The sequence below is a fragment of the Pantherophis guttatus genome, chromosome 3, assembly GCF_059756535.1.
Source record: "Pantherophis guttatus breed Tessera chromosome 3, ASM5975653v1, whole genome shotgun sequence".
In the NCBI taxonomy this organism is placed as follows: domain Eukaryota; kingdom Metazoa; phylum Chordata; class Lepidosauria; order Squamata; family Colubridae; genus Pantherophis; species Pantherophis guttatus.
In genome coordinates this window covers 95,295,577-95,319,350 of record NC_142065.1, presented here as the reverse complement: position 1 = coordinate 95,319,350, position 23,774 = coordinate 95,295,577, and the positions used below count along the sequence as shown (strand labels likewise).

Sequence of the window (23,774 nt, the reverse complement as noted above, 5' to 3'; positions counted from 1 at the left end):
TATGATGAAATGATTTTTCTACACAGTATTAATCTGCATCAAAGGAGGGAGACAAAATGTAGAAATAGTTCACATAACATAATCTAGACAAGGCATGGTATAATTAAAGCTTCTTGACTCCGGTGACATATTTGAGAGAGCACATTCCTACCATCATAGGCCATCTATTCTCGCTCACCACAGCCAGTTGATATCTTTTATTATTTCATTCTCCACATATTTCTTACTTAGATGAAATTATATGTATCTATTACAGGGAATCCTAGACTAAGGACCATTCATTTAAATACTGTTCAAAGTTATGATGCTACTGAAAAAAGTGACAGACAGTTCTCGCACTTACAACTTTTGCAGTGTTCTTATGGTCACATGATCAAATTTTAGGCAGTCAGTAATCAGCATGTGTTTATGACAGTTGAAGTGTCCCAGGGCTATATGATCACCCTTTATGATGTTCCTAGTGGGCTTCAGACAAGCAAAGTCAATGGGAAAGCTGGATTCACTTAACAGTTACAGCAAAAAAGGTTGTAAAATCAGGTACAACTCATTTAATAACTGCACTGCTTAGTGATGGATGTTCCAGTCCCAATTGTGGGCATGAGTTGAGGACTACCCATTATTTATATACACATTCTCTCTAGGATTAACTCACCCATTTTTCAATCTGAGGGAGGAGTTATAACACTATATAGCAGGGGTGTCAAACTCAATTTCATTGGGGGCTGCATCAGGGTTGTTTGACATCAGAGGGCTGGGGGGGCATGGAGCGTGGCCAGGGTGGGGATAGTCATGGTAGACAGGGCCAGGTGGGTGTGGCCATGGTGGGTGTGACATGGGACTCGTGTTGGGGGGGGGGCACCTGTGGTGGCTATTTTGCTTCTCATCAGAACTGAAGAAGTTTCTTGAATGAGAAACAAAACATCTTCAAAGAAAAAACAGAAAGTCCAGTTGCCTCTTGAAAAAACACCTTTGGGACAACCATGATCTGGATGACTGAAAATCTCCACAGACACCTTACTGTAAACTGAGCATATGAGGGATCTAGGTTGCATGCTCCCCCCACCCCACACCCTCAGTCCGTTGAAAAATTGTCTTCCATGAAACTGGTCCCTGGTCCCAAAAAGGTTGGGGACTGTATGGTAAAGAAAAGAATAATATGGAACACTGACTTTTTGTTAAAAGTGCCATGGTAGCAAGACAAGTAGCATAATGAAGGTGAAGGATTGGATAAGCATTTCTTTTAAGTGACAATGTATTTTGAACTATATCTCCCATTGCTTCTCTTGCTTTGTTCATTATCAACATAATTGTTCCGTGTATTACATCCTTTAATCTGAGTGCTCAGTTTTATCTAAAATGTATGAAATAAAGTATGAATTGCACCAAATATGTTAAGAGGCATTTTTCTTATACTAATGTTCTTTGAGGAGGTACTAAAGTGAAGTGAATTCTCTGCTGAGTGTAAAATGAACCAATTAAAACTTTGGGTTGTTGCCATGTAATATATGAAACAGCCTTTGGGTACAAATATATTCTCTAATAAAAAGTATTAGAACATCCTTATATAGTATCTTTCCCATCTTTGAGAAAAATCGGAAAGATACAAATATTTTTTTTTAAAAAAAACATTTTATTGCAGGCTATTATAAACAAAAATAAGATACTTTAAGTTTGAGGTATACTAAGTTAAATCTGAGCAAAACAGGATAAACAGCAGTCAAGTGGCAGTATCTTGAAGGATTTTTCTTCTTTGGGATCATAAAAACGAATGAGTATCTCAAAGTGAAGCATCCTGTTTGCTTAATGATAAATTCTACATTATCTTAAAATAGCAGCTGCTGGTTCAGCTAAAATTTAAAGTTTTGTTTTAAAAGAGTTTTTAAAGGTAGGATTGGGAGCTCTAACTGTTTGTAACAACTGCAATTCCAGTTTGGATAGTCCAGTGTGGAGGTGGAGATATCCTAATGCAGGGGTCCCCAAACCCCAATCCATGGACCGGCACCGGTCTGTGGCATGCCAACAACCAGTCCGTGCAAACAAGCAAAGCCCCATCTGCAGGATGCAGGCAGCATGCAAAACCATACCCTCTTCGGTCCATAGAAAAACCTCTCTACGTGAAACTGGTCCCTTGTGCCCAAATGTTTGGGGACCACTGTCCTAATGCACAAGGCAGCCTTTGGAAAACACCCAATATACATTCTATCTGAGTATTTTACATATAGGGTTTAATCAATTAATTAATAAGTTTGCATAAGGACTTAGAGATGAGAATTCCTTACTATATATCCAAACAACAGATCACCAGGTTCTAGAAATAATTCAGAAATGGATGAAAGTGGAAAATTGGTCAATTAGCCCAGCTCAATTCTTGTGCAAATTGAAGCATTTTAGAAAGATGGTTTTCCAGTCCCAAAGGTGCTTTTCCAAAAGACAACTTGACTTTGTTGTTTTTTTTTCCTTGAAGGAAAAAACAACAACAAAGAAAAGTCCAGCTGCTTTTTAGAAGAGCATCTTTGGGACAACCATGACTTGGATGATTGAGAATCTCCATAGACATAGTTCTCCAGTGTCTACTTAACTCAATCAGTTATGGAGAGTTGATGTAATCTCAGCAGATCCACTGTGTGTACTGTGTACATATACTGTCAAATATAGAGTTACTATATATAAATGTAATGAATAAATGAATGAAGACTGAATTGCATATCAATTCAACTGTAGATGATCATGTATAAAACTAGAAGTCTCTTTTTAAAAAGGAAAACTTAATAAGCAATGTTCAGTATGTTGAAGAACAAGTACGCATGCAACGATACAACTTCAAAACACTAGCACTACATAAAAGCATGCAACTACATGGTACTGCACACTACAATACACTACAATATTTAGTGTACCAAGATCATTTTACCTACTTGTCAATAGAGCCCACCATGTAGTAAACCATTGGAAACCAACAGATTGCATCCAGAAAATGCATATCTGGCCTAAATAGCAGATGGGTCACAAAGTGAAAGATAGTATCACAAAAATTGTGTGGGTACTGGAAATTATTTAGTAGTAATTATGTTAAATACAATTGGAAAGTGGAAAAATCTCTAACATTGCTAATGTTTCATTCTAATAACCACGTTTGTTTCTTTTCTGCTTCTTTGTTAGTTTGAAAAATCTTACAGTATGTAAAATTCTGCTTGGTTTTTCATACACGTTTCTTCTGATAGATACATTTTTAGAGACATTCTTACCTATTGAGAACCTTTTTTTTTTTTTGGTGTGTGTGAAAAATTCCTTCATATATTTGACGATTATTTTAATAATTTCTCTAACGCAGTTATGTACACATTTCTGCCTTAAGTAAGCAGAAAGATCACTTTGGTCTTGCAGGATTGGCACCCTCTGGGTTCCTTCATTAAACAGTGTCATCTATTGGGACCCTTCAAGCCTGCCTTCCTTGTACCTGTGACTGTGCTCTGGAATGAGGTGCTCCCTGAGACCCAGATGCCACTCCACCCACTTTGCTGTTGCCTTTGGAGAGGGAGGACGTAGCCCCATCTTTCATTTCATCTGATCTGTCACACTTGCCATCTTTTATTGATGTTGATGTACAGGAAGTCCCTGAGTATAACAGTTCGTTTAGTGACTCATGACCGTTTTTCACATTTACAACCGTTGCAGCATCCCCTGGGTCATGTGATTAAAATTCGCTTGCTTGGTAACTGACTCATATTCATGATGGTTGCAGTGTCCTGGGGTCATGTGATCAACTTTTTGCTGCCTTCTTATAAGCAGAGTCAATGGGGAAGTCAGATTTATTCAACAACCATGTTACTAACTTAACAACTGCAGTGATTCACTTAACAACGTTGGCAAGAAAGGTCATAAAATGGGGCAACATTCACTTAATGACTGTCTTGCTTAGCAACAGAAATGTTGGCTGTGGTCATCAGTGAAGGACCACCTGGAATAATTTTGTTTGATGGTTGTGAGATGCGCAGAGTCGTTGGGAGTTGGTTATCAATTTGAAACAATGTACACATACAAATAAAAGCTACATTTGGGCTTGCAAAGCTGTTTGAAAATTATAAATTTGCTTAGGGCAAAGAAGGCACGGTCTGTTGTGCTTAATAACTATTATGCATGTTGTCTGGACTGGATTTCTCATTATCTCCCAATTTTGTATGGGAAGTTATTGGGGATGTTTTTATCTTTAAAAAATTGTGTTAAGTTTATTTTAGAGTTTACACAACAATTTACAAGTATTTACAGTAATATGGTGAGTGCAAAAAGAGCTGAATGCAATGGTATCAATTCAATGGAATTTAAGCAATAGTGAAGACCACAAATAGATATTTCTTACGCTTCTGGGGATGACTAAGAAACTTACATGTAAACCATATTTATTACAAACATAAAAATGATCCCTAACGTATTTGTTATGCTTGATGCTGGATCTCATAATAACTGGTGCTGGAAACGCTGAAAAATTCCCTCCAAAAAAAGAAAAAAGAAAACACAGCTAAAAGCCATAAGGAACTATGATGAAATGCAATTAAAACTATAATAAAGAAATCATATATCAAAAATCATGTAAAGCATTTAAAATATGAACCTTAAAAAATTCAATTAAACACTAGAGGGCCCTATACTTCTACACTAAAAATATTAGTCCACAATGAGATTTGCAGTTAAAGTTGTATGTAATATTAAAGACAAACACACACACAAACATATATATATGGATGTGTGTGTGTGTGAGAGAGAGAGAGAGAGGGAGGGAGGGAGGGAGGGAGGGAGGGAGGGAGGGAGGGAGAGAGAGAATGAGATATGCTATGCAAGAGAGATCCGAAACATCTATAAGAGTTGACAGATTCAAGATACCAATGGCTGTATACGGGTAGTCCTTGACTTATGACAGTGTGCTTAAACAACAGTTTGAACTGATACCTCTGAAAGTCAGTTAGAATTTATATTTGAATTTATGATCATGTGTTTGCAATTCGTGTGCTTGACTCTGGCTCCCCATTTAGGACTGGTTGTGGCATTCAGTGGTCACATGATCACAATTTATTATGATTTTTGTTGGTTTCCGGCAAAACTTGCCATTGGTAAAACTGGATTCGCACTTATAACTGCACGACTTGATTTACAACCATGATACAAATTATTGTAAAATAATTGATAACTCAATTTATAATTTACAGTGACAACTTATGATGGAAATTCCATTCCCAATTTTGGTCAGAAGTCGAGAACTATCTGTAGTTGAATTTTTCGACATTATATGACATAAAATAGGAATGAGCAACAGTCAGGTTCATATCAGGTTTTGTACCTGTCAAGGGCTACATTTCAAAAATACTGATCCATAATTTGACATTTCATGGATTTTAAAGGCTGCAGTAAGTATATCACGAGAGAGTTCCTAGAACTCTAAGAACTTCAAAAGAGATGGTGATAGGCTGTATTTTTTGCACCTCTGGAATAAGAAATAAAAACCTAATCCTTTGCTGTACTCTGAGTGCTTAAATTAGCCAGAAGTTTTTGCTAAAGAAAGAATAACAATCTATGCAAAAATAAATGTGAAGCAACTGGGCACATTTAAATTGTTCAGATATAACTTTCACTAGAGACATATTGTTAATATATTTTATTGGACCAAAATAAAAAAGCAAATTAAAATTCTGACATGACGGTCTGCCAAGCCTGGATCCCAATTGGAATGTTTTAAAGATTCAGCAATTCAAGTTTTACAGATTTTCTTTATGATTTCATTCCCACAGTGATGTCAAAATTAGATTTCTTTTTCAAGAAAATGGCATCAAGATCTTTTGCTGTTTAGAATGGAAAATTATCCCCAATACAACTTATTTCCAATGGCAATAGGCAAGTACATAAAGCCCACAGCCTGGAAAGTTACTTAAATAGTTGAGCCAAAACCTCTCCAATTCCAAGTAAAACAGCAGTAGTGGTACGAGGAGGATAGTTCTGATATAATAATCATGAAAAATTTGTTTACCCTTACTATGTGTAGGAGAAAAGGAGGTGGAACTGGAGGGCAGGGCAAAACGTGTCATCAGTTTAGCCTCTCAGACTCTTAAATCTCATCTCCACCCTTGAATTCCATTGACTTTTATGTAGCACTAATTTAGTGCTGACCATTAGCTGACCACATTCTTGTGTATAGTCTTCAATAAACTGTTTATATTGCAACCTACACAAATGGTCCTGATTCTTTGTGCCTGATACTATGGCATCCAAAGTCATTTGTCTGTAGCAAAATTATATCTTGGTATTTCAATCTCTATCTTTGATGCATAAAATAAAGTTCTCCTATAAATGACTGTCTTCAAGTACCGGTGATACAATCCTTCTGAATTAAAACACATTTATTAAATTTGGTATCAACAATACGTAATACATGCAAAGTTCCAAATCTGACTCTGTAGCTCTGAGATAAAAGAACAAACATTCTACTTACGGATTATCCAGCAGCAACACAATTGGATTGAGTTCTTTCTTTGGTCTGTAATAAGCCCTGAGAGGTACAATAAAGTTGTAGAGTCCGTTTCCTGCAGTCTCTGCAGCGACTATAATGATTCTGTTTTTGAATCCATAAGCTTTGGCATCTTCATAGTAATTATGCTGGCATCCCTAGAACCAACAGCAACAGATTGGACAACAGTAACAGAGTTGGAAGGGATCTTGGAGGTCATCCAGTTCAACCCCCCTGTTCAACCCACAGGAGACCTATACTAGGGATTTGAACCACAGAACTGCCAACCTTTCTGATCAAAAAGCTCAGTGTCTTAGCCACTGAGCCACCAATTAATTAAAACAGACCCCCCAAAAAAAATAAAAAATAACAATACAATACCTATCATCTGTTTGTTGTAAAATTTTCTAGCTTCTCAGAAAATGTTTTTAAAGTACGAAAGTATACCTCAAAGTATATCCACAGTTAGATTGAAAGTATTTGTAGCATTTTATGTTCAGCTTTTAATCATTGAAGATATATTTAAATTTTCACTAGCTCCATTTTTAAGGAAAGCCTCAAATTATAAACACTGATGTGTGCTGTATATTTGACTTGATTTTTGAATGGAAGATATTTACTGTCACTGAAGATATTTGTGTATATATAACACATTTATTGACACTAATTCCTGGCTAGATTGGCAAAAGTTTCATTATAATCAACCTCCCCTGAAAAACATGGAAGATTTGGTTTTATATTTGCATGGTGGGATTGGAAATGTATAGGAAGGTTATATAATCTGGTTATATAATATATAATCCTTGATTTACAACCATAACTGGGATTGGAATTTCTGTTGTTAAGCGATGCAGTCTAAATCATGATTTCAGATGACCATGTTGCTGGGTGATGACAAACCCAGAAATCCTATTTATTGTCATAATTACAGATGTGTAGGTCCTTAAGAAAGAAGAGAAGGAAGTAACAGGTAAGAAGTGCAGGACTGCCATAATGGGGTGGCAGAGTCCCTGGGAGGCGCAGCACAAGCTGCACATCTGCTGGGGGCAGTGGTGGGTTGCCCCCAGTTCGCACCGGTTCTGTAAAACTGGTAGTAAAACTGGCGGGAGGCCCTGCCCACCGACGACGTCATCAAAACGCATCTGTGCATGCACAGAAGAGCACGCGTCCCCGCTTACTCAGCTTAGTAAAGGTAAGTAGAACCCACCCCTGGTGGGTTTAGTGTGGCATGAGTGCAAGGATAGACTGCGACTCAGAGGCTTCTTGGTATGCCCCAGCTTTGGGGCTACAGAAAGCCAGAGCTGCCACTGGAAGGCTCAGTAGCCTTCCATACATAGGGTCAGACCAGGAACTTCCTCCTCAGCAACAGGAAGAAGATGGACGAGGCAGGTTCTATGAAGTACAGGATGGGGACAACAAGGGTTTTCAGTGTGGTGGTTGGCCACAGTATGAAGCTTGAGGAGGCATTTGGCAGTGGCAGCAGTAGCATTAGGACTAAAATAGAGGCCTAGGAAGTGAAAGGGTGGCCCCAAGGATTGCCACAGTTCAGCATGGCTGAAAGGACATAGGTGTGGGGGGAGATAGGGGAGAGTTGAAGTGCCCTGCAGTTTTAAGTGTGGGTGGGCTGTCAAGTTGATCACGATACAATGTTATATGGGCATTTTAACAGCCATAAGTCCATTTTTTTTTCAGCACTGTTGTAACTTTGAAAATTCGTAGACTGAATGGTTGTAAGCCGACAACTACCTGTACCAAACAAGAGAAGCATTTTCTCACCATGGACAAGAAAATCTTTTCCTTTCTCAACATGCATTGCCTCATGCTGAAATAAAATTAGGCTGTGCTTAGCTGTATATAAGCATACAAAATCTTAAACAAACAAAATAAAGCTAGAATTTGAGTATGTTATGTTTCAATTCTATTACTCACAGCAGTCACTGAAACTTGAACCCAGCCCAAGTTTTGAAATGAAATTCCATTTCATCAGGAATAATACTTTAGAATGTGGGCAGATTATCCGCTTCAATTTAATATGGTCAAAACCACAGTGTTTTTACAGTCTTATAGTTGATTTATCAAATAGAATGGAGAACAAAACCACAACCTGTAGGGACTCAGTATTAACTGTGCATTCAAAAATGTGGCTTAAGTGCTTTTCCTCTTAAAACAAATATATGCACAGCAGTATTATATCTACATACCTTGTCTAATCTCAGGCAGCAAAATGGCACTTTTTCATGGAGCAAATGGCAGAAAGTAGGAGAACTTCCTATGTAAGGTGAATAAGGGGGATAGCCTTTTAAATACCTAGAACAAAGAAGAATGTGGTCTCATTTTTTTGCATTTAACAGTATATGCACACCCGTTCATTGTGTTTCTTTTGCCAGAGATGTACAGCGACTTCTCTTTTTTAAGCAGACATTGAGAGATACTCAACACTAAACCCTATAACTCTGAAGCAGCACTGTTTCTCTGTGTTAAATCTCTCTCTTCTTGAACTTTCTAATGTTCAGCCTTGACTCAAATATGGATGATGTGTATTTGTCTCTCTCTCCTCCCTCTGTGTGTAATAAACTTGTTACTTTTTTAGAGCATTTACTGTACCTTTTTGCCGTATTCCTAGAAAGTCTTACTATCCTTAAATGTGAGAGTTGGTTCTCTTGCTAGTTATATAAATTAAATAAGTGGCTGTATTAATGATAATATCGCCGCTCTTGTGATCTAGGATTATTTATTTCGTTTTTAGCCATGCCTATTGTTTAACTGAGTGGCCCCCAACTTTTTGGGCACCAGGGACCAGTTCCATGGAGGTTTTTCTGGAGGGGGTGTAGTTTTGCATGTTGCCTGCATCCCATGGATGGGGCTTTGTTTGTTTGTGCAGCCCATTTGCTGGCATGCCGTGGACCGGGAGCTGAGGACCCCTGGTTTAACTTATTTAATGTTGATTTTATTATATGTCACCCAGAGTCATTTTATCAAGAGGGGTGGCCATAAAAAAAACTTATACATAAATGAAAAAGATAATAATACAACACCTAAGGTGGCCTCATTTTGCTTTGATGAGACACTTTGGGTTGCAAAGGTCACAGCATTGAAATCAAGTGGGGGTCTAGTTTAAGCAACCTAGTTTATCTCCATGAAGGTTCGGTGGCATCACCTCATAGGTTCACCCAGCACTTGCAAAAGCTTCTCTACATAGCACATGCACAGAAGTCTCTTCTGCTTTTGCGAGCACCAGGGGAAGCTGTAAAGGAAGCCTTGGGGAACAATCACCAACAGTGACATTTCTAGAGATGTTTTGCTGAATCCTTTGTCAAACCAAAACAATTTCTTCAGTATTTACACCGGCATAAGAGTTACTCTGATTCCAATAAATTGCACCTGTGCTTGGTCATTGTCATGAGGTGTACTATATAAATGAATGGATTTGGGAGTGCCTTTTCATTTTATATTTTAATTTCAGTTATATATTGTAAAAACTGAACTTTTTAATATTGTAAACTGAATGTATTGTAAAAGGGGCACACGGGCTCAGCTTGCTTGTCATGCTGAGCTTGTCAGATGGAAAACTGACCTCCTGGTTCGAGACCCAAGCACCGCATGACAGGGTGAGCTCCTATTACTTGCCCCAGCTTCTGTCCACCTAGCAATTTGAAAGTCTGCAAAGGTGAGTAGATAAATCGGTATCACTTTTGGTGGGGAGGTAATAGAGTTCTGTGTACCTCGGCATATAGTCATGCTGGCCACATGACCATGGAAAGGGTCTTTGTCAGGGGTGAAATGCTCGCGGTTCGGACTGGATCGCCTGATCCGGTAGCGATGGTGGCGGGTGGTTCGGAGAACCGGTAGCAAAAATCCCTGCGCGCCCCCCCCCCCATGCCCAGCTGAGTTGTACGATCATCACAGGCTTTTTGTTTTTTTTTTGTTTTTAAAAGCATTTTTTCTACAACCTCTTCCAACGAAAAAATGCTTTTAAAAGTTAAAAAAAAAGTCTCTGATGATCGCGCGGCTCAGCTGGGATCGTCAGAGGCTTTTCAAAGCACTTTTTTCTGCAACCTCTTGGGCCGAAGAGGTGGTAAAAAAAATGCTTTGAAAAGCCTCTCTGATGATCCCACTGAGTTGCCTGATCGGCAGAGGCTTTTCAAAGCATTTTTTTTTGCAACCTCTTCAGCTGAAGTGGTTGTAGAAAAAATGCTTTGAAAAGTTAAAAAAAAAAAAGTTGGCCATGCCCACCCAGTCACATTACCCCCCCCCACAAAGCCACGCCCACAGAACCGGTAGTAACAAATTTTACATTTCACCCCTGGTTTTATCTAATGCTGGCTCCCTTGGCTAAGAAACAAAGACGAGCACCGTCCCTTAGGGCTGGACACGACTAGATAGGGGAAACCTTTATTTTTACTTTATTGTGAACTATAAAAGTATTATGTAGCTTTGCTGCTGTTTCTCGTTGTTTCTTAATTTCTTCTTTCTTGTTACTATCCGACCCTTCAGACTAAGTCTGCACAACATATGGCCTGTCAGTGGTTTTTTTAAATTAATAAATTCACTGTGGCCACTCTGATGCTGCCACTGCTCTGCTAGTGATCTGTGTGTGAGGTTGTGGCTGGTGAGGGCATTTTAAATTCATCAACGTGGTCCATTCCCCATTATGGGTTGCATAGGCCTACTTTAGACTAAGCACAAGCAGCCCTTGTTTAGCAACCATTTTGAGTTATGGCAATGATGAAAAAGTAAATTTGTGATCATTGCAGGAGTATAAAGCAAGGAAAAACTGAATTAAGATTACAAGCACAGTCGCGGTTTTACTAGGGGCCACTTCATTTAACAACTGAACGGCTGGTCCTAATTGTGATTGCTAAATGAGACTACTTGTATATATTGTGGACCTGTCAACTCTCAAAACGACTTTAGCAGAAGCCGTATTCTTTTTACTTCATTTCTAAGTTGCCATGCATATGTGGGGGAGGGGGAACTATGGGGTGTGGGATAATTTCCTCGCAGGTGCCAGACATAACAGCAATAAGGCCTGTGGGAATCAAGGTCATCTCAATGAGAGCCCTCCCTCAGCCGAAGGGAGTAGCTGAGTAGCCTGCCATCTACCTGGTTGGTCAACATGACCAGTGACACTGGGTGTGATATCTATTTCTTTTATTATACTGAAAATGCGGGAAATATTTAGAGTTGGAGTCACATATGAACGTAACGATATGAAGTACCCAATAAAATTGATTTTTGCGGAAAGCTACAGTCTCAAAATTTTGAATTGATTGGGACCATTACTCAGTACCATGGCAAAAGCTATCTGGAGATGTCTCAAATGAACTCTGTAACAAGCTACTAATTTCCCTTTTCTGCATTGTTGTTTAAAAACATAATCAATTAAAAGCACACTTTACATACTCCAGACCATTCAACACTTCTTCATCGGAGGGTGTGGCTTCATCTTCGGACTGGTCACTTAAGAGATCACAGCTTTGAAGCGCTGAAGTGTCTGCAACCTCCAGAACAGGTGCAATGCTTGGCCTTCTGCCCGTTTTAGGTGCTTCTGAAGGAAGAGTTAATGTAGCTGCATTTGGAGATCTACAGCCTGTATCTTGCAAATCTATAGCAACGGTACCTGGGGGTGGAAAGAAGCAGACAAAAATGAAAATGATTTAGGTTTTGAAGGGAGGAGGGAAAGCCATATCAACATTCTGTAAATCTCTTCAATCTCTTCATAAATGACTTAGATGAGGGAATAGAAGAGGAAACTTATCAAATTTGCAGATGACACTAAGCTGACAGCGATAGCCAACACCCCAAAAGACAAACTCAGGTTCCAAAAAGGTCTTGACAGACTTGAACAATGGTCCCTATCCAACAACATGAAATTTGATGTGGAGAAAAGCAAGGTTTTACATCTAGGCAGGAAAAACCAAAGGCACAAGTACAGAGTAGGTGAAACCTGGCTCCAAAACAGTAACTGTGAGAGGGACCTTGATGTTCTAATGTACGATCATTTAAACATGAGCCAGCAGTGGGCGGCAGCAGCCAAAAAAGCTTATACAATCCTTGGTTGTATAAACATAGGCTTAGAATCAAAATCATGTGAACTATTAGTACTGCTTTATAAAACACGGAGTACTGCATCCAGTTTTAGTTAACATATTATAAAAAAGATGTTGAGACTTTGGAAAAAGTGCAAAGAAAAGCAACTAAGATGATTAAAAGCCTGGAGATAAAAGCATATGAAGAACGGTTGCAGGAATTGGGTATGGCCAGCCTAGAGAAAAGAAGGACTAAGGGTAACATGATAGCAGTATTCCAGTATTTGAGAGGCATCCACAAAGAAGAGGGGGTCAACTTATTTTCAAAAGCTTCAGAAAGCAAGACAGGAAACAATGGATGGAAGCTAATCAAGGAGAGAAGCAACCTGGAATTAAGGAGAAACTTCCTAACAGTGAGGACAATTAACCAGTGGAATTTTTTCCTTCAGAACTTGTAAAGGCTTCATCATTGGAGGTTTTTAAGAAAAGACTGGACAGCCACTTATCTGAAATGGTATATAGCAGTGATGGCTAACCTTTTTGCTGTCGCATGCCAAAAGTGGGGATCGCGCGGGGGGTATGTGTCACGCAAGCATGTGCCCACACCCATAATTCAATGCTCCTCGCTGACCCCCCTCGCTCCTCCTGCTTTTGGCATGTGATGGCACGGTGGGCCCAGTAGGCTCATTTTTGGCCTCACCAGGCTCCAGAGGCTTTCTAGGAGCCTGAAGAGGGTGAAAACAGCCTTCCCCACAGCCCCGGAGGCCCACCAGAAGTCAGGGGGGTGGGAAAGGCCATTTTTGTCCTCCTCAGGATCCTAGAAAGTCTCTGGAGCCTGGGGAGAGCAAAAAACGGGCCTTCCCTAGCTGAGCTAGGGCAACGCTCGCGTGCCCATCAATATGGCTCTGCGTGCGACCTTAATCAATTCTGATTGATTAAGATGTGACCATGAAAACTAAAAAGCTTAGCAAGGAGGATTGTGCAAGAGATTTTAAATGCTAACAAACCTGAATGCAAAGATTGTTTTGAATATTCAGAGCTGGAAGCAAAAAACCCCATCTGAGTGTTTTCTTTCAAATTCAGAACAAAAGTATACACTCTTTTAAACAATGTGATTGGACCTTAGATTTGTTGCTTGTGATTGGGTTCTTTCTGAGTTTTTCCTTCTTCCACACTATAACCAGTATAGCAGCAAAAACTAGTCAATATTTCCTGCTCATGGTTTAGACTGAATGGTATGATATGAGGGCGGAGTGGAATGTTGTGGCAGACCAACTATTGCTAAGCATATGGCTCTCCCAAAAAAGAGGCATTTTAATAGGCAGAAAAAAAATCTATTCACAGCTCTTCCCTGTAGATAAACTGTTTTTGTCTTTTTAAATCCTTTGCTGAGAAGGAGAGACATATGGATAGGTTCAAAGAGTCTACGAAAGAAAATAGGTAATGGAAGGAAAAGGAAGACAGGTACATGAATTCAGATGATTCACTGAAAAGTATTGCCAAGGCTGAACATTATCGATTCAAAAGTCACTACCAGGACTAGAGTGAAGGTCTAGCTTTGCTGCATAGCTGCACTTGGTACATGCCTTATTGCAATATATTTAAGGATAGATTTTGCTGCTTTGTTGAGCCAGGGTCTGGCATGTGTATGTGTACTGTTAGTATTATTTGTGCCTGAGTAAAGCAGACACTTTTTTTAGCCCACTAAGCAAAGGTTGCTACTCAGTTGTAGCAAAGACTACAAGATCAGTTGGTATGCTGGGCTTTTTGGTAGGTTTGTGAGGCAAACAAAACGTTGTAGAAACAAACCAACAAAAAAGACTTTGCTTGGTGGTTGAGATTAAATATTAGACCATGCTGATTGTTACCTGCCACCCAACCTATAGAAAAAATGGTCAGGAACTGTAATTAGAATCAGAATCAGAATAGAGCTGGAAGGGACCTTGGAGATCTTCTAGTCGAACCCCTGCTCAAGCAGGAGACCCTATACAATTTCAGACAAGTGACTGTCCAGTCTCTTCCTAAAAACCTCCAGTGATGAAGCACCCACAACTTTTGATGGCAAGCTGTTGCACTGGTTAATTGTCCTCACTGTTAGGAAGTTTCTCCTTAATTCCAGGTTGCTTCTCTCCTTGAATAGTGTTCATCCATTGTTTCTTGTCCAATTACAGTGGTTAGATGCACAGACGTTTAGACTGGATTTGCATTTTTATCCACCTTTTATCGAGTCCTTCCCAATAATCTGGGATATACAGATGTTGTTTGAAGATGTAAAAGGTCTAATGAAAAGAAGGACTAGCGTTGATATGATAGCAGTCTTCCAATATTTGAGGGGCTGTCACAGGGAACAAGGGGAGACCCATTATCAAAAGCACCTGAGGGCAGGACAAGAAGTAATGGATGGAACCTTATTAAATAGTCATCCAACTTAGAATTAAGGACAAATTTCCTGACAGTGAAAACAATTAATCAGTGGAACGGCTTGCCTTCAGAAGTTGTGGGTGCTCCAACACTGGAAGTTTTTAAGAAAAGAATGTACAGCCATTTGTCTGGAATGTTACAGGGTCTCCTGCTTGGATTATAAGACCTTCAAGGTTCCTTCCAAATCCATTATTTTATATTCTGTATCATTACATGATGTAAGGTTTTCTAAGTAAAGCTGTTTTATTGCAATTGACTGCTGGTGATTTTGTCAATGTAGATGGAGTTCAAATAGTATTCCAGTTGCTTTGGAATTGCACCCAAGCTACCTATAATTAATAGCACTAGTATTGAAAATATTTTTAAAAAACCTAAATAAATATTTAAACTCATCATAATCCATCAAACGTATGAGAAGAAGACTGTATGATGATCAAGGTATAGGACTTTTCTTTTTCCTTGAAGTTGCTGGTATACTCAGCTGCCAGTTTAGTGAGTTCTCCAAGGCCTTGCAGGCAGGCTGGAGCTATCTGAGGTGCACCATCTGATACTGGAGATTATTGGCTGTGGACAAGCATTATTAGATGGGAGCGGGTGGCATTGTTGGCCCACTGGCACTGACAACATTTCCTCCTTCTGCTTGTTTGCAAATTCCATCCTCTTTTTATCTTTTATGACCCCCGTTGTCACCTCACTTGAATGGTCACCACATAAAGACTGTTTATTATTGAGAGACTATAATTCCAGAAGAGAAAAAGTAAACTATATTTTGTTTATGTTATGTTTCAAGTTAATCCTTGTTCAGAGAAACCTTACACGAGTAAGAAAATAGACACAAATAAAGTAGTCATCACATGACACAGCAGCAACAAAAACTTCTTGGATCAGTCAGGGGAACAGCTACAACACCAGAGCCAAGAAGGACAGAGTATGGGAGACAACAAACAGAAGAATAAACTGGAGAATTCCCAGAAACAGAGGCTTGCTGGAAGAAGCATGCAGTCATCCAAGAAGTGAAGCAAGGAAAAACCAAGATGGATGTGGATGGATAAAGACACTAATGTTGGGTGAAGTCAGTGAAATATCTCAGTGACCAGCCTGCTAGATAGACCAACAATAGAATGAAGTCTTACACAAGAAATGTGTAACTGAACCTAATCCCTTGACAACATTATCACTCTTACCCTTAAGTACTTTCCCTTGAGACAATATGCTATTGTTAAATGCCTTAGCTCAGGGAGTAGCTTAAGTAACAGAAGACTGTTTATTATTGAGAGACTATAATTCCAGAAGAGAAAAAGTAAACTATATTTTGTTTATGTTATATTTCAAGTTAATCCTTGTTCAGAGAAATCTTCCATGAGTAAGGAAAATGACACAAATAAAGGTGTCCTTTGACAGGATTATTCATTGCTTCTGTCTTTCTATTCCACCCTTTGCGAAATAACCTACCGCAATATAGACAATGTGCTGACATCGCCTTCATTTTGCCAGTAACTGCAAAGCCTGAACAACAGTACCCATAATTATGATTTCATTTACTTTAAGGAGTCTGGTCATCAGGAAGGCATTTCTCAGAATGGGAGAGTGAACAATAAAATCAGTTTCATGTTTGATTCAGTAACATGGAAACTTGGGCTGACGGAATGAAAAGTAAGCATATAAAAGTAAGTATATTTCAAATATAATTAGCTTGTGAATGATAAACCTTTATGTATCAGTTATTTAAATGGAAAATTCAGTATTCTGTTTCTACCACCCCAACTCCATTTCACTGGGTGGATTATTTGAAGAAGACTAAAAATTTATATTTATGAATTATTTTATACTTTACATACTCTTCTAAAACTGTCAGCATTCTCAGGTAGACCAGACAGGGAATACAACCTGATGGACTAATTCTGCTTTATTGTAAGATTAAACTAATAGAATTTTGCAAGTCTGAAGGTACAAATTTCTCACCGTCTCTTTTACAGCCTGAGAACTTAGGGAGCTTTCTTTCTGACTCTTTTTTTCTGCCTATTATGCAGCTTATTTAATCATTCCCTAGGCAGCATCTCTTCCCCTCCCCCTCCCCCGCTCTCAAGGTCTTTTTCATATACCAGGAGTCTACAAACTTGGCAATTTTAAGACTTGAGGACTTCAATTCCCAGAATTCCTCATGCTGGCTGTGGAATTTTGGGAGCTGAAGTCCACACAAGCCTTAAAATTGCCAGGTTTGGAGTGTCCTGCCATATACCATTACCTTACTGAGGCAACATTACTTAGTGTGGCTTACCCATACTAGCAATTATGCTGTGCACTGGCAGCCGAGAAGGACCATGATAAAACAATCTTGTTTGGTGATTTTTCTGATGATGCTCTTGTTTCTTAAAAGCAGAATTTTCTTCTTTTGTGATGTTAATATAAAAACATATATCTGAAGAGCTCATAATATACCGGGGACCTGGGTTCAGCAAAATATTTTTGTTATCTTCCCTCCTAACACCGATTAAACAAACACCAAACCTAATGTCAAAAGTAAAAAAGAAATGTTGTTAGGAAAAAATTGAAAGGCATACAGTATATGTGCTTAAATCCATTCCTTCACATCTCATATTACAATAAAATCAAGAGAGACAATATGAAAATATTTTAGATTCATTTGGGCTGCTTAAGACTCTGTATACAATTCAGGTCTAGAGCAATGAGTTTTTTTCTGCTTTTAGAAAATGTAGTGGCTTTGTAAAACATCTCAAAGAAAGGCTCTCCTGAATTATAGAGGCCTCCCTTCCCTTCACTAAAGTTCAAGCTTCCAATGAAAGATATACTGATAAGATATACTGATAAAGATATACTGATAAGTCATCTACTCTGGCCTCTTATAATCATCCTTCGGGCGTGTTTTGTTTTTGTTTTTTTTTGCATTGTAATGTTTAATTTGGGGAAAGAAGTCAACTTAACAGCCTCAGATTCCCAAATAATCAAGATTACTTCTACAGGCTACATCCAGAAACATTCCAATAGCCCCTCAGCTGTAGGCTCGTCTTCTTACATTGAACCAAACAATACTATGAAAACCCAGTGGAGCAAAAATTTATCAGGCTACACAATAAAAAAAGAAAATGAAACTATTGGGGAAAGGGGGGAGGAAAGGGGAAAAAATGTAGGAGAAAGGGGAAAAAGAAAGAAAAGCATTGATTACCAACTCTTTAGCACAATAGAATATGGTAATAACATTGCAGTCTCAGTTTTTTACTTTTACACGTTAATATATACTAGCCACTTCAGTAACAACAAACCTATCTAATCAATGGAACCCAAAGTCAAAAGTTTCATTCAAAAGGGGAATTTTTAAAAGATCTTGATTGCATTTCAGTGTAAGAAACTAAACCTACCTTTTGTGTGCATGGAAAGATGCGTATGTGAAACTCTTTCCTTCATATTCAGCAAAAAACACACTCTCCTCCAAGTTAATATGATATACTTCATTCCCTGAGCATCTCCCATACATTTTCTGCCACTGTTCTGGTGACTGTTGGCCCTCTCTGAAACACAGATATATACAGTGAGCTAGCATTAATCTGTGCATGTAAGCGGTAGATATATATAACATGAATAGAATCCCAAATGTGATTTTCCAAAAGGCAACTGGACTTTCTTTGGGGTTTTTTTCCCTTGAAAATGTTTCACTTCTCATCCAAGAAGCTTCTTCATTTCTGAACTTCAGAACTGAAGAAGCTTCTTGGATGTGAAGCGAAAGGTTTTCGAGGAAAAAAACCCCAGTTGCCTTTTGGAAAATCAGCTTGGGACAACTATGACCTAGATAAGGGGTGTTAAACTTGCAGCCCATAGGCTGGATGCGTGACGCACTGGCCCAGCCCTGGTTTAGCAAAGGGGGGGAAAAAGTTGTGACATGTCATGTGATGATGATGTGTTGTCGTGAGTTTGACACCCCTGACATAGATGATTGAGCATCTCTACAGACATGACCTGCATGATTGAGAATCATCATAGTCCCATGCCCAACTATGTTCAATCTTACAGCAAAGATGGCATCCTGCAGCAATACTTAAGCACTCAGTTCTGGTCTGCTGATATCATAGAAAGCACAACCTGAAAAAAAATGGAGATTTCTTTTTCCCCATTACAGACCTTTTTTTTTTAATCTGCAGTTTACCCTTTGCCCTTTGAAACATTTTGCATTATTGGATAAAGTTACTGTTTGGAAAGTTCACAATGGGGAAAAGGTCAGGAATTGTTTTGTTACATTTCAGATAAACATAGATAAAATGCAATTTGAAATTAAGACAGAATAGTAATTAAATGATCATTGAAACAATATTTTTATGTTAGCATAAAGTCATATGTTAATGAATATGACTTACTGATTTACTGAAAATTGCTAGATTTTCAACGTGACTTACCGAAAATTGCCAAATTTTCACCAGTTCAGAATTCTGCATATACTTGTCTGAGCATAGTAATGCTAATGAAGTTACTGTACCATTTTTCCCTCTGCCACTTTCAGCTGGCAGGCAAGGCTGCTTTTCAGCTTGCCAATAACATGCACCTTGATATTTGCCTGGCTCAGTATTGTGGCAAGGTATCCACCTTGGGATATACTGACCAGCCACACAGAAGGCTAAACAGGCTTGTGGGTTAATGTCAAATTTTTATTTCTAGCTTTTCCCTAGCTTTTATTTCCAACTTTTGTATGTTCTTCATTAAGTACTCTGCTATATAACTTTAGCCTGAAATTCACACCTTTTGCTTGACAGACTCTTTTGTTTTAGAAGCTGGAGGGCTGGTAGAAATCTATCAGCTACATCTTTTGTATTCTTCTAATGGAAAGTTACAGTTGTTCCCTGCTATCTAGCTTTTTAAGGTTTCATCAGGGATGGAGGGAGGAGGGAAGGATTCATAGGTTAAGAAACAAAAGTATAAATAATAGGATTTTACAAAGACGTACAAATTAGAGGTTTAGGGCATTTCATGAACAGCCGTCAACTTTTTTCCTCAGATTATAATACAAACAATCTATTTCACCTGCTTTGATTGGAAAAAAAAACATCTTGAGAAAATGGGTATGATATTAGATATTTGTAAAAATAACATCCTTTTGCAAGTACAGTTAATAGATTTGGTGGGGGAGCATTTATATAATATGACAAATCTGTCTTCAGAAGTATTCACCTTCCTGGAGTAAATCTCTCTTCTTGGCCTTAATTATAGTTAGTGTACATGGGATATCACATGTCGATTTTAGTATCTTCAAGAAGTGATTACCTCTATTATTTATATACCAACCTTCTGAATATTTTTTAAAAAATAAATACAAAGTAGTTTTTATTATGTTTATTTTTTTTTTTTTACCACAGCAAATGGACAATTTTAACACTATCTATTTAACTGGGTGCATAGATAGATGCATTTACTTAAAGCTAAATTAAATACCATTTAGCAATAGCAATAGCAATAGCACTTAGACTTATATACCGTTTCATGGTGCTTTACAGACTTCTCTAAACGGTTTACTCTCTAAGAGTCAGCATATTGCCCCCAACAATCTGGGTTCTCATTTTACTCACCTTGGAAGGATGGAAGGCTGAGTCAACCCTGAGCCTGGTGAGATTCGATCTGCCAAACTGCTGGCAGCCGGTGGTCAGCAGAAGTAGCTTGCAGTACTGCACGTTAACCACTGCGCCACCGAGGCTCTTAAGTGAATGAAGGAGCTTTTTTCTCCATTGCTAGCCAGTTTAGGAATCTTTTATTCCATAATAACCAAGTGAAATGGAGTAAAGATTTCAAAAACTACATTGGGTGCCAATACAGGAAAGCTATGCTATCTATCTCTCAGAAGAAAGAATACAAGATGAAGTCTTGAATCTTAGAGGCTTGGAAAAAGCACACAGGAGAAAGTAATCTCTAAACTCTGAAAATAATTAATCTAGTCTTTCTTAATTTGTTGACCTCCAAAAGTGCTATACCTTATTCCCTGTAACTGCCAGTAATCACCTGTGTTTGTTATAATTATAAGAGCAGAAAGCACAAAACACTGAATCAGTCATGGATAGGATCAATGTACAGTCTTTCCTGTTCAAGGAATAATCAAAATAACAGTCACTTTCACATGTTCACTCCATCCAATGAGATAATTGTTATACTTACTGCCCTCTTGAAGTATGAACTAATAAAGTGATAAGCGTTGATGTAGCTGGGCAAATACAGTTCAAAGCCAACATTGCATATTTGAATTCCTCTTCACATACAACATGATCTGCGGAAGAAGAGGAGGAGGAAGAGGAGAAAGAGGAGGAGGAAAACAACTTTTGTTTATTTGAATTGCCAGCTTGCATCCTGGAGACTAAAACTGGTCTGTGAGTTCATTTGTGAATTCATTACTTTGGCTGTACACCGCCCTGAGTCCTCAGGGAGAAGGGCGGTATATAAATTCGATATAAAATAAAAATAAATAAATAAATAAAAATTTGTTGTTTTACAAATTCTAAGGAAAAAGAACAGAAAGGTGTGGAAAACAAAGGTACCGTAATATGGTATTATACCTCCCTTATTTTTGTGTACAAGATGGCAGTTAGAGTAAAATGTCTTCCTATCAATGAAGTTCCACTTCTAGAATGTATTCCCAGGAAAAGACAGTAGTCTGATATGGTTTAAAAGCTAAGCAAAAGCTATTTAAAAAACAACATCCTAGAAATTAAACACAACCTAGCTAACATATGACCTTCTTTGCATTTTACACACACCAAAAACATTTCTACAGGAACGGATACAAACCAACAGAAAAAAGGACACGTCGTTAAGCTTAAATGAAGATGTGAATGTGTAAAACCTCAACATGCTCTTCTATGTGAAGTTTTCAGATTTGTTTGAAAAAGCAGCATATAAGGAGACTTGGTGGCACAATGGTTAGAATGCAGTATTGCAGCAAACGGATTTTGAACGCATGGAAATAAGGCCAAGCACTTATTTCAGGGTTCAAAAAAATATAAAACAGGGTCTTATTTTCAGGAAAACACGGTATTTCAAGAATGGTAGGTTTGGAAACAGCTTGCACTGAAACTATTTTGTGCATTTCATTGCTTGGTAAATTTCTGATAAAAAATAATTGCTTGGTTCCTATTGTAGCATGAGTAAGCGTATCAATATGATAATAAAATGCAGGATTTTATTAGAATTGACAAGGGTGAAAGAGTTTACTGCAGATATCCAGTTGCTTTTAATGGAAATTTCATGAGTTTTGAACAAAAGGGATTTATGTTGGCAAAATGTAACGTGGAAAATAATATGAACAAGAGAGATAAATCATTTATTTAGTGCAATTCATAAACCACAAAGATTGATTTATTCTAGAGTAGATAACATCCATTTATTTTCACCTCAGTATTTCCCTACAAACCTCCTGACTGAATTAAGCATTTATATACTTGAATGGGATTGAAATATAGTTTTATAAAATAAATCTGAAAGAAGAACTATATGCTTTTGCTAATGTGGAAGATAAGTCTAATGTCCCGCCTAAAAGCACTGCTATAGTGAGAATGTGAAATAGTTTACAAAAATAATACTCACTGCAATTAGATTTATGGGAACACCTTTATTTACAGGAAATTGCCTGTGGATCCTATCTTTTGATGTCTTCTAGAAATATTATGTACTAGCTAGCCAGTAATCCAGAATGCCAAGTAAAGGGGGAAACAGCTAGAATGTAAGTCATAAGACATAATTCTTTCATAGCAGGGAATAGGTCCTCATTTTATTAAGCCAAATTTAGAATAGACAGCCTCCAGAATCCAGCAAGACCTATTGAATAATTCTACACTTCAGCTAGCAAGGCATTACAGTTTTATATCCTGGTGTCATGGATGACGTCTTTCTGCTTTAGGTTTTAGTGATGGGGAAAAAAATAGTTCTAGGGCAGCTGATAAAATGGTGGAGTTATGCATGCATTTTCTTATCTGAGAAGATTGAGAGCAAAACCAATCTTATGAATGAAATTTTACTTCTTTTAACAGATGCCACAGGAAGAGGCTCTGAGTTTGATCACAACCGAAAAAAAATGTTTTGGACACTTAACAAACATGCTGAATAGATACGATGTCAGGTGGAATGTAGTCTGGATTCCCAGGAGGTTGGGACTACATTCCAAAGAAGAAAGACATCACCAAGAGAATTTTGATAGTTTGATTGGGAGAAAGAAGGTCAAGATAGCTCCTCCTTAGATGTTTTCAGAGTATATCTTTAATGAAGCAAAGCAGTTTGCTTTAGTTTGGTAAGATTTCTGTCTATAGGTGAGAAACAATAAAGAAAACTGCTGAGAAGTAATTCTGTGTCTCTTTCTTGGTTTTTGGAGCCTGACACAACATTGAATTATTGACCTCCTTACCACTGGAGACAGAGTTGCTTGCACGAAAGTATCTTTCACAAAAATAAGAGGGCAAAAATCTCGATATTGTAACTGTTTACACAAATTTTTAAACTTTCACAAATATTATTCTTATACAGTAAGAAAGGAAAGCATTACCTAAATTACATATCTGCATGGTTGATTAATAGGTAAATACTTCAAATAATTTTATATTTGAAGTATGTGATGACAGTTGACCAAAAGTCAGATGTCAGAATTTCAGATGAAATGAAATTCATCATTAAGAAGACTGAGCAATAATTTTTGCTATTTAAATTAAGAGGGGATGGCATTTCTGAAAACCTTAATCTTAAAGGGCACATTTGCATAAAGTTGCTGAATCAAGCTGAGAGTTTGTAATGTAGAAAGGGTGCTCATTTCTAGAAGGATCTACAGAAACTGTACCAAATGAGAACATAATGGA

General features: G+C 38.0%; 1 protein-coding gene across 3 annotated transcripts in view; it reads right to left on the bottom strand.

Annotated features, from left to right (window-relative positions):
• Nucleotides 1-23,774, bottom strand: part of KCNT2 (potassium sodium-activated channel subfamily T member 2) — a 216,535-nt gene that overhangs the window by 45,501 nt on the left and 147,260 nt on the right. For 2 of the 3 annotated variants that reach the window (XM_087890080.1, XM_087890081.1), the window contains exons 15-21: nucleotides 21,094-21,202; nucleotides 18,321-18,470; nucleotides 17,222-17,451; nucleotides 11,897-12,113; nucleotides 8,695-8,800; nucleotides 6,479-6,651; nucleotides 2,916-2,987 (exon numbers count right to left, since the gene is read on the bottom strand). In XM_087890080.1, the coding sequence (XP_087746206.1) occupies nucleotides 2,916-2,987; nucleotides 6,479-6,651; nucleotides 8,695-8,800; nucleotides 11,897-12,113; nucleotides 17,222-17,451; nucleotides 18,321-18,470; nucleotides 21,094-21,202 (1,057 nt within the window). The remainder of the gene's footprint in view (nucleotides 1-2,915; nucleotides 2,988-6,478; nucleotides 6,652-8,694; nucleotides 8,801-11,896; nucleotides 12,114-17,221; nucleotides 17,452-18,320; nucleotides 18,471-21,093; nucleotides 21,203-23,774) is intronic. The other variant, XM_087890082.1, reaches the window with a different exon arrangement.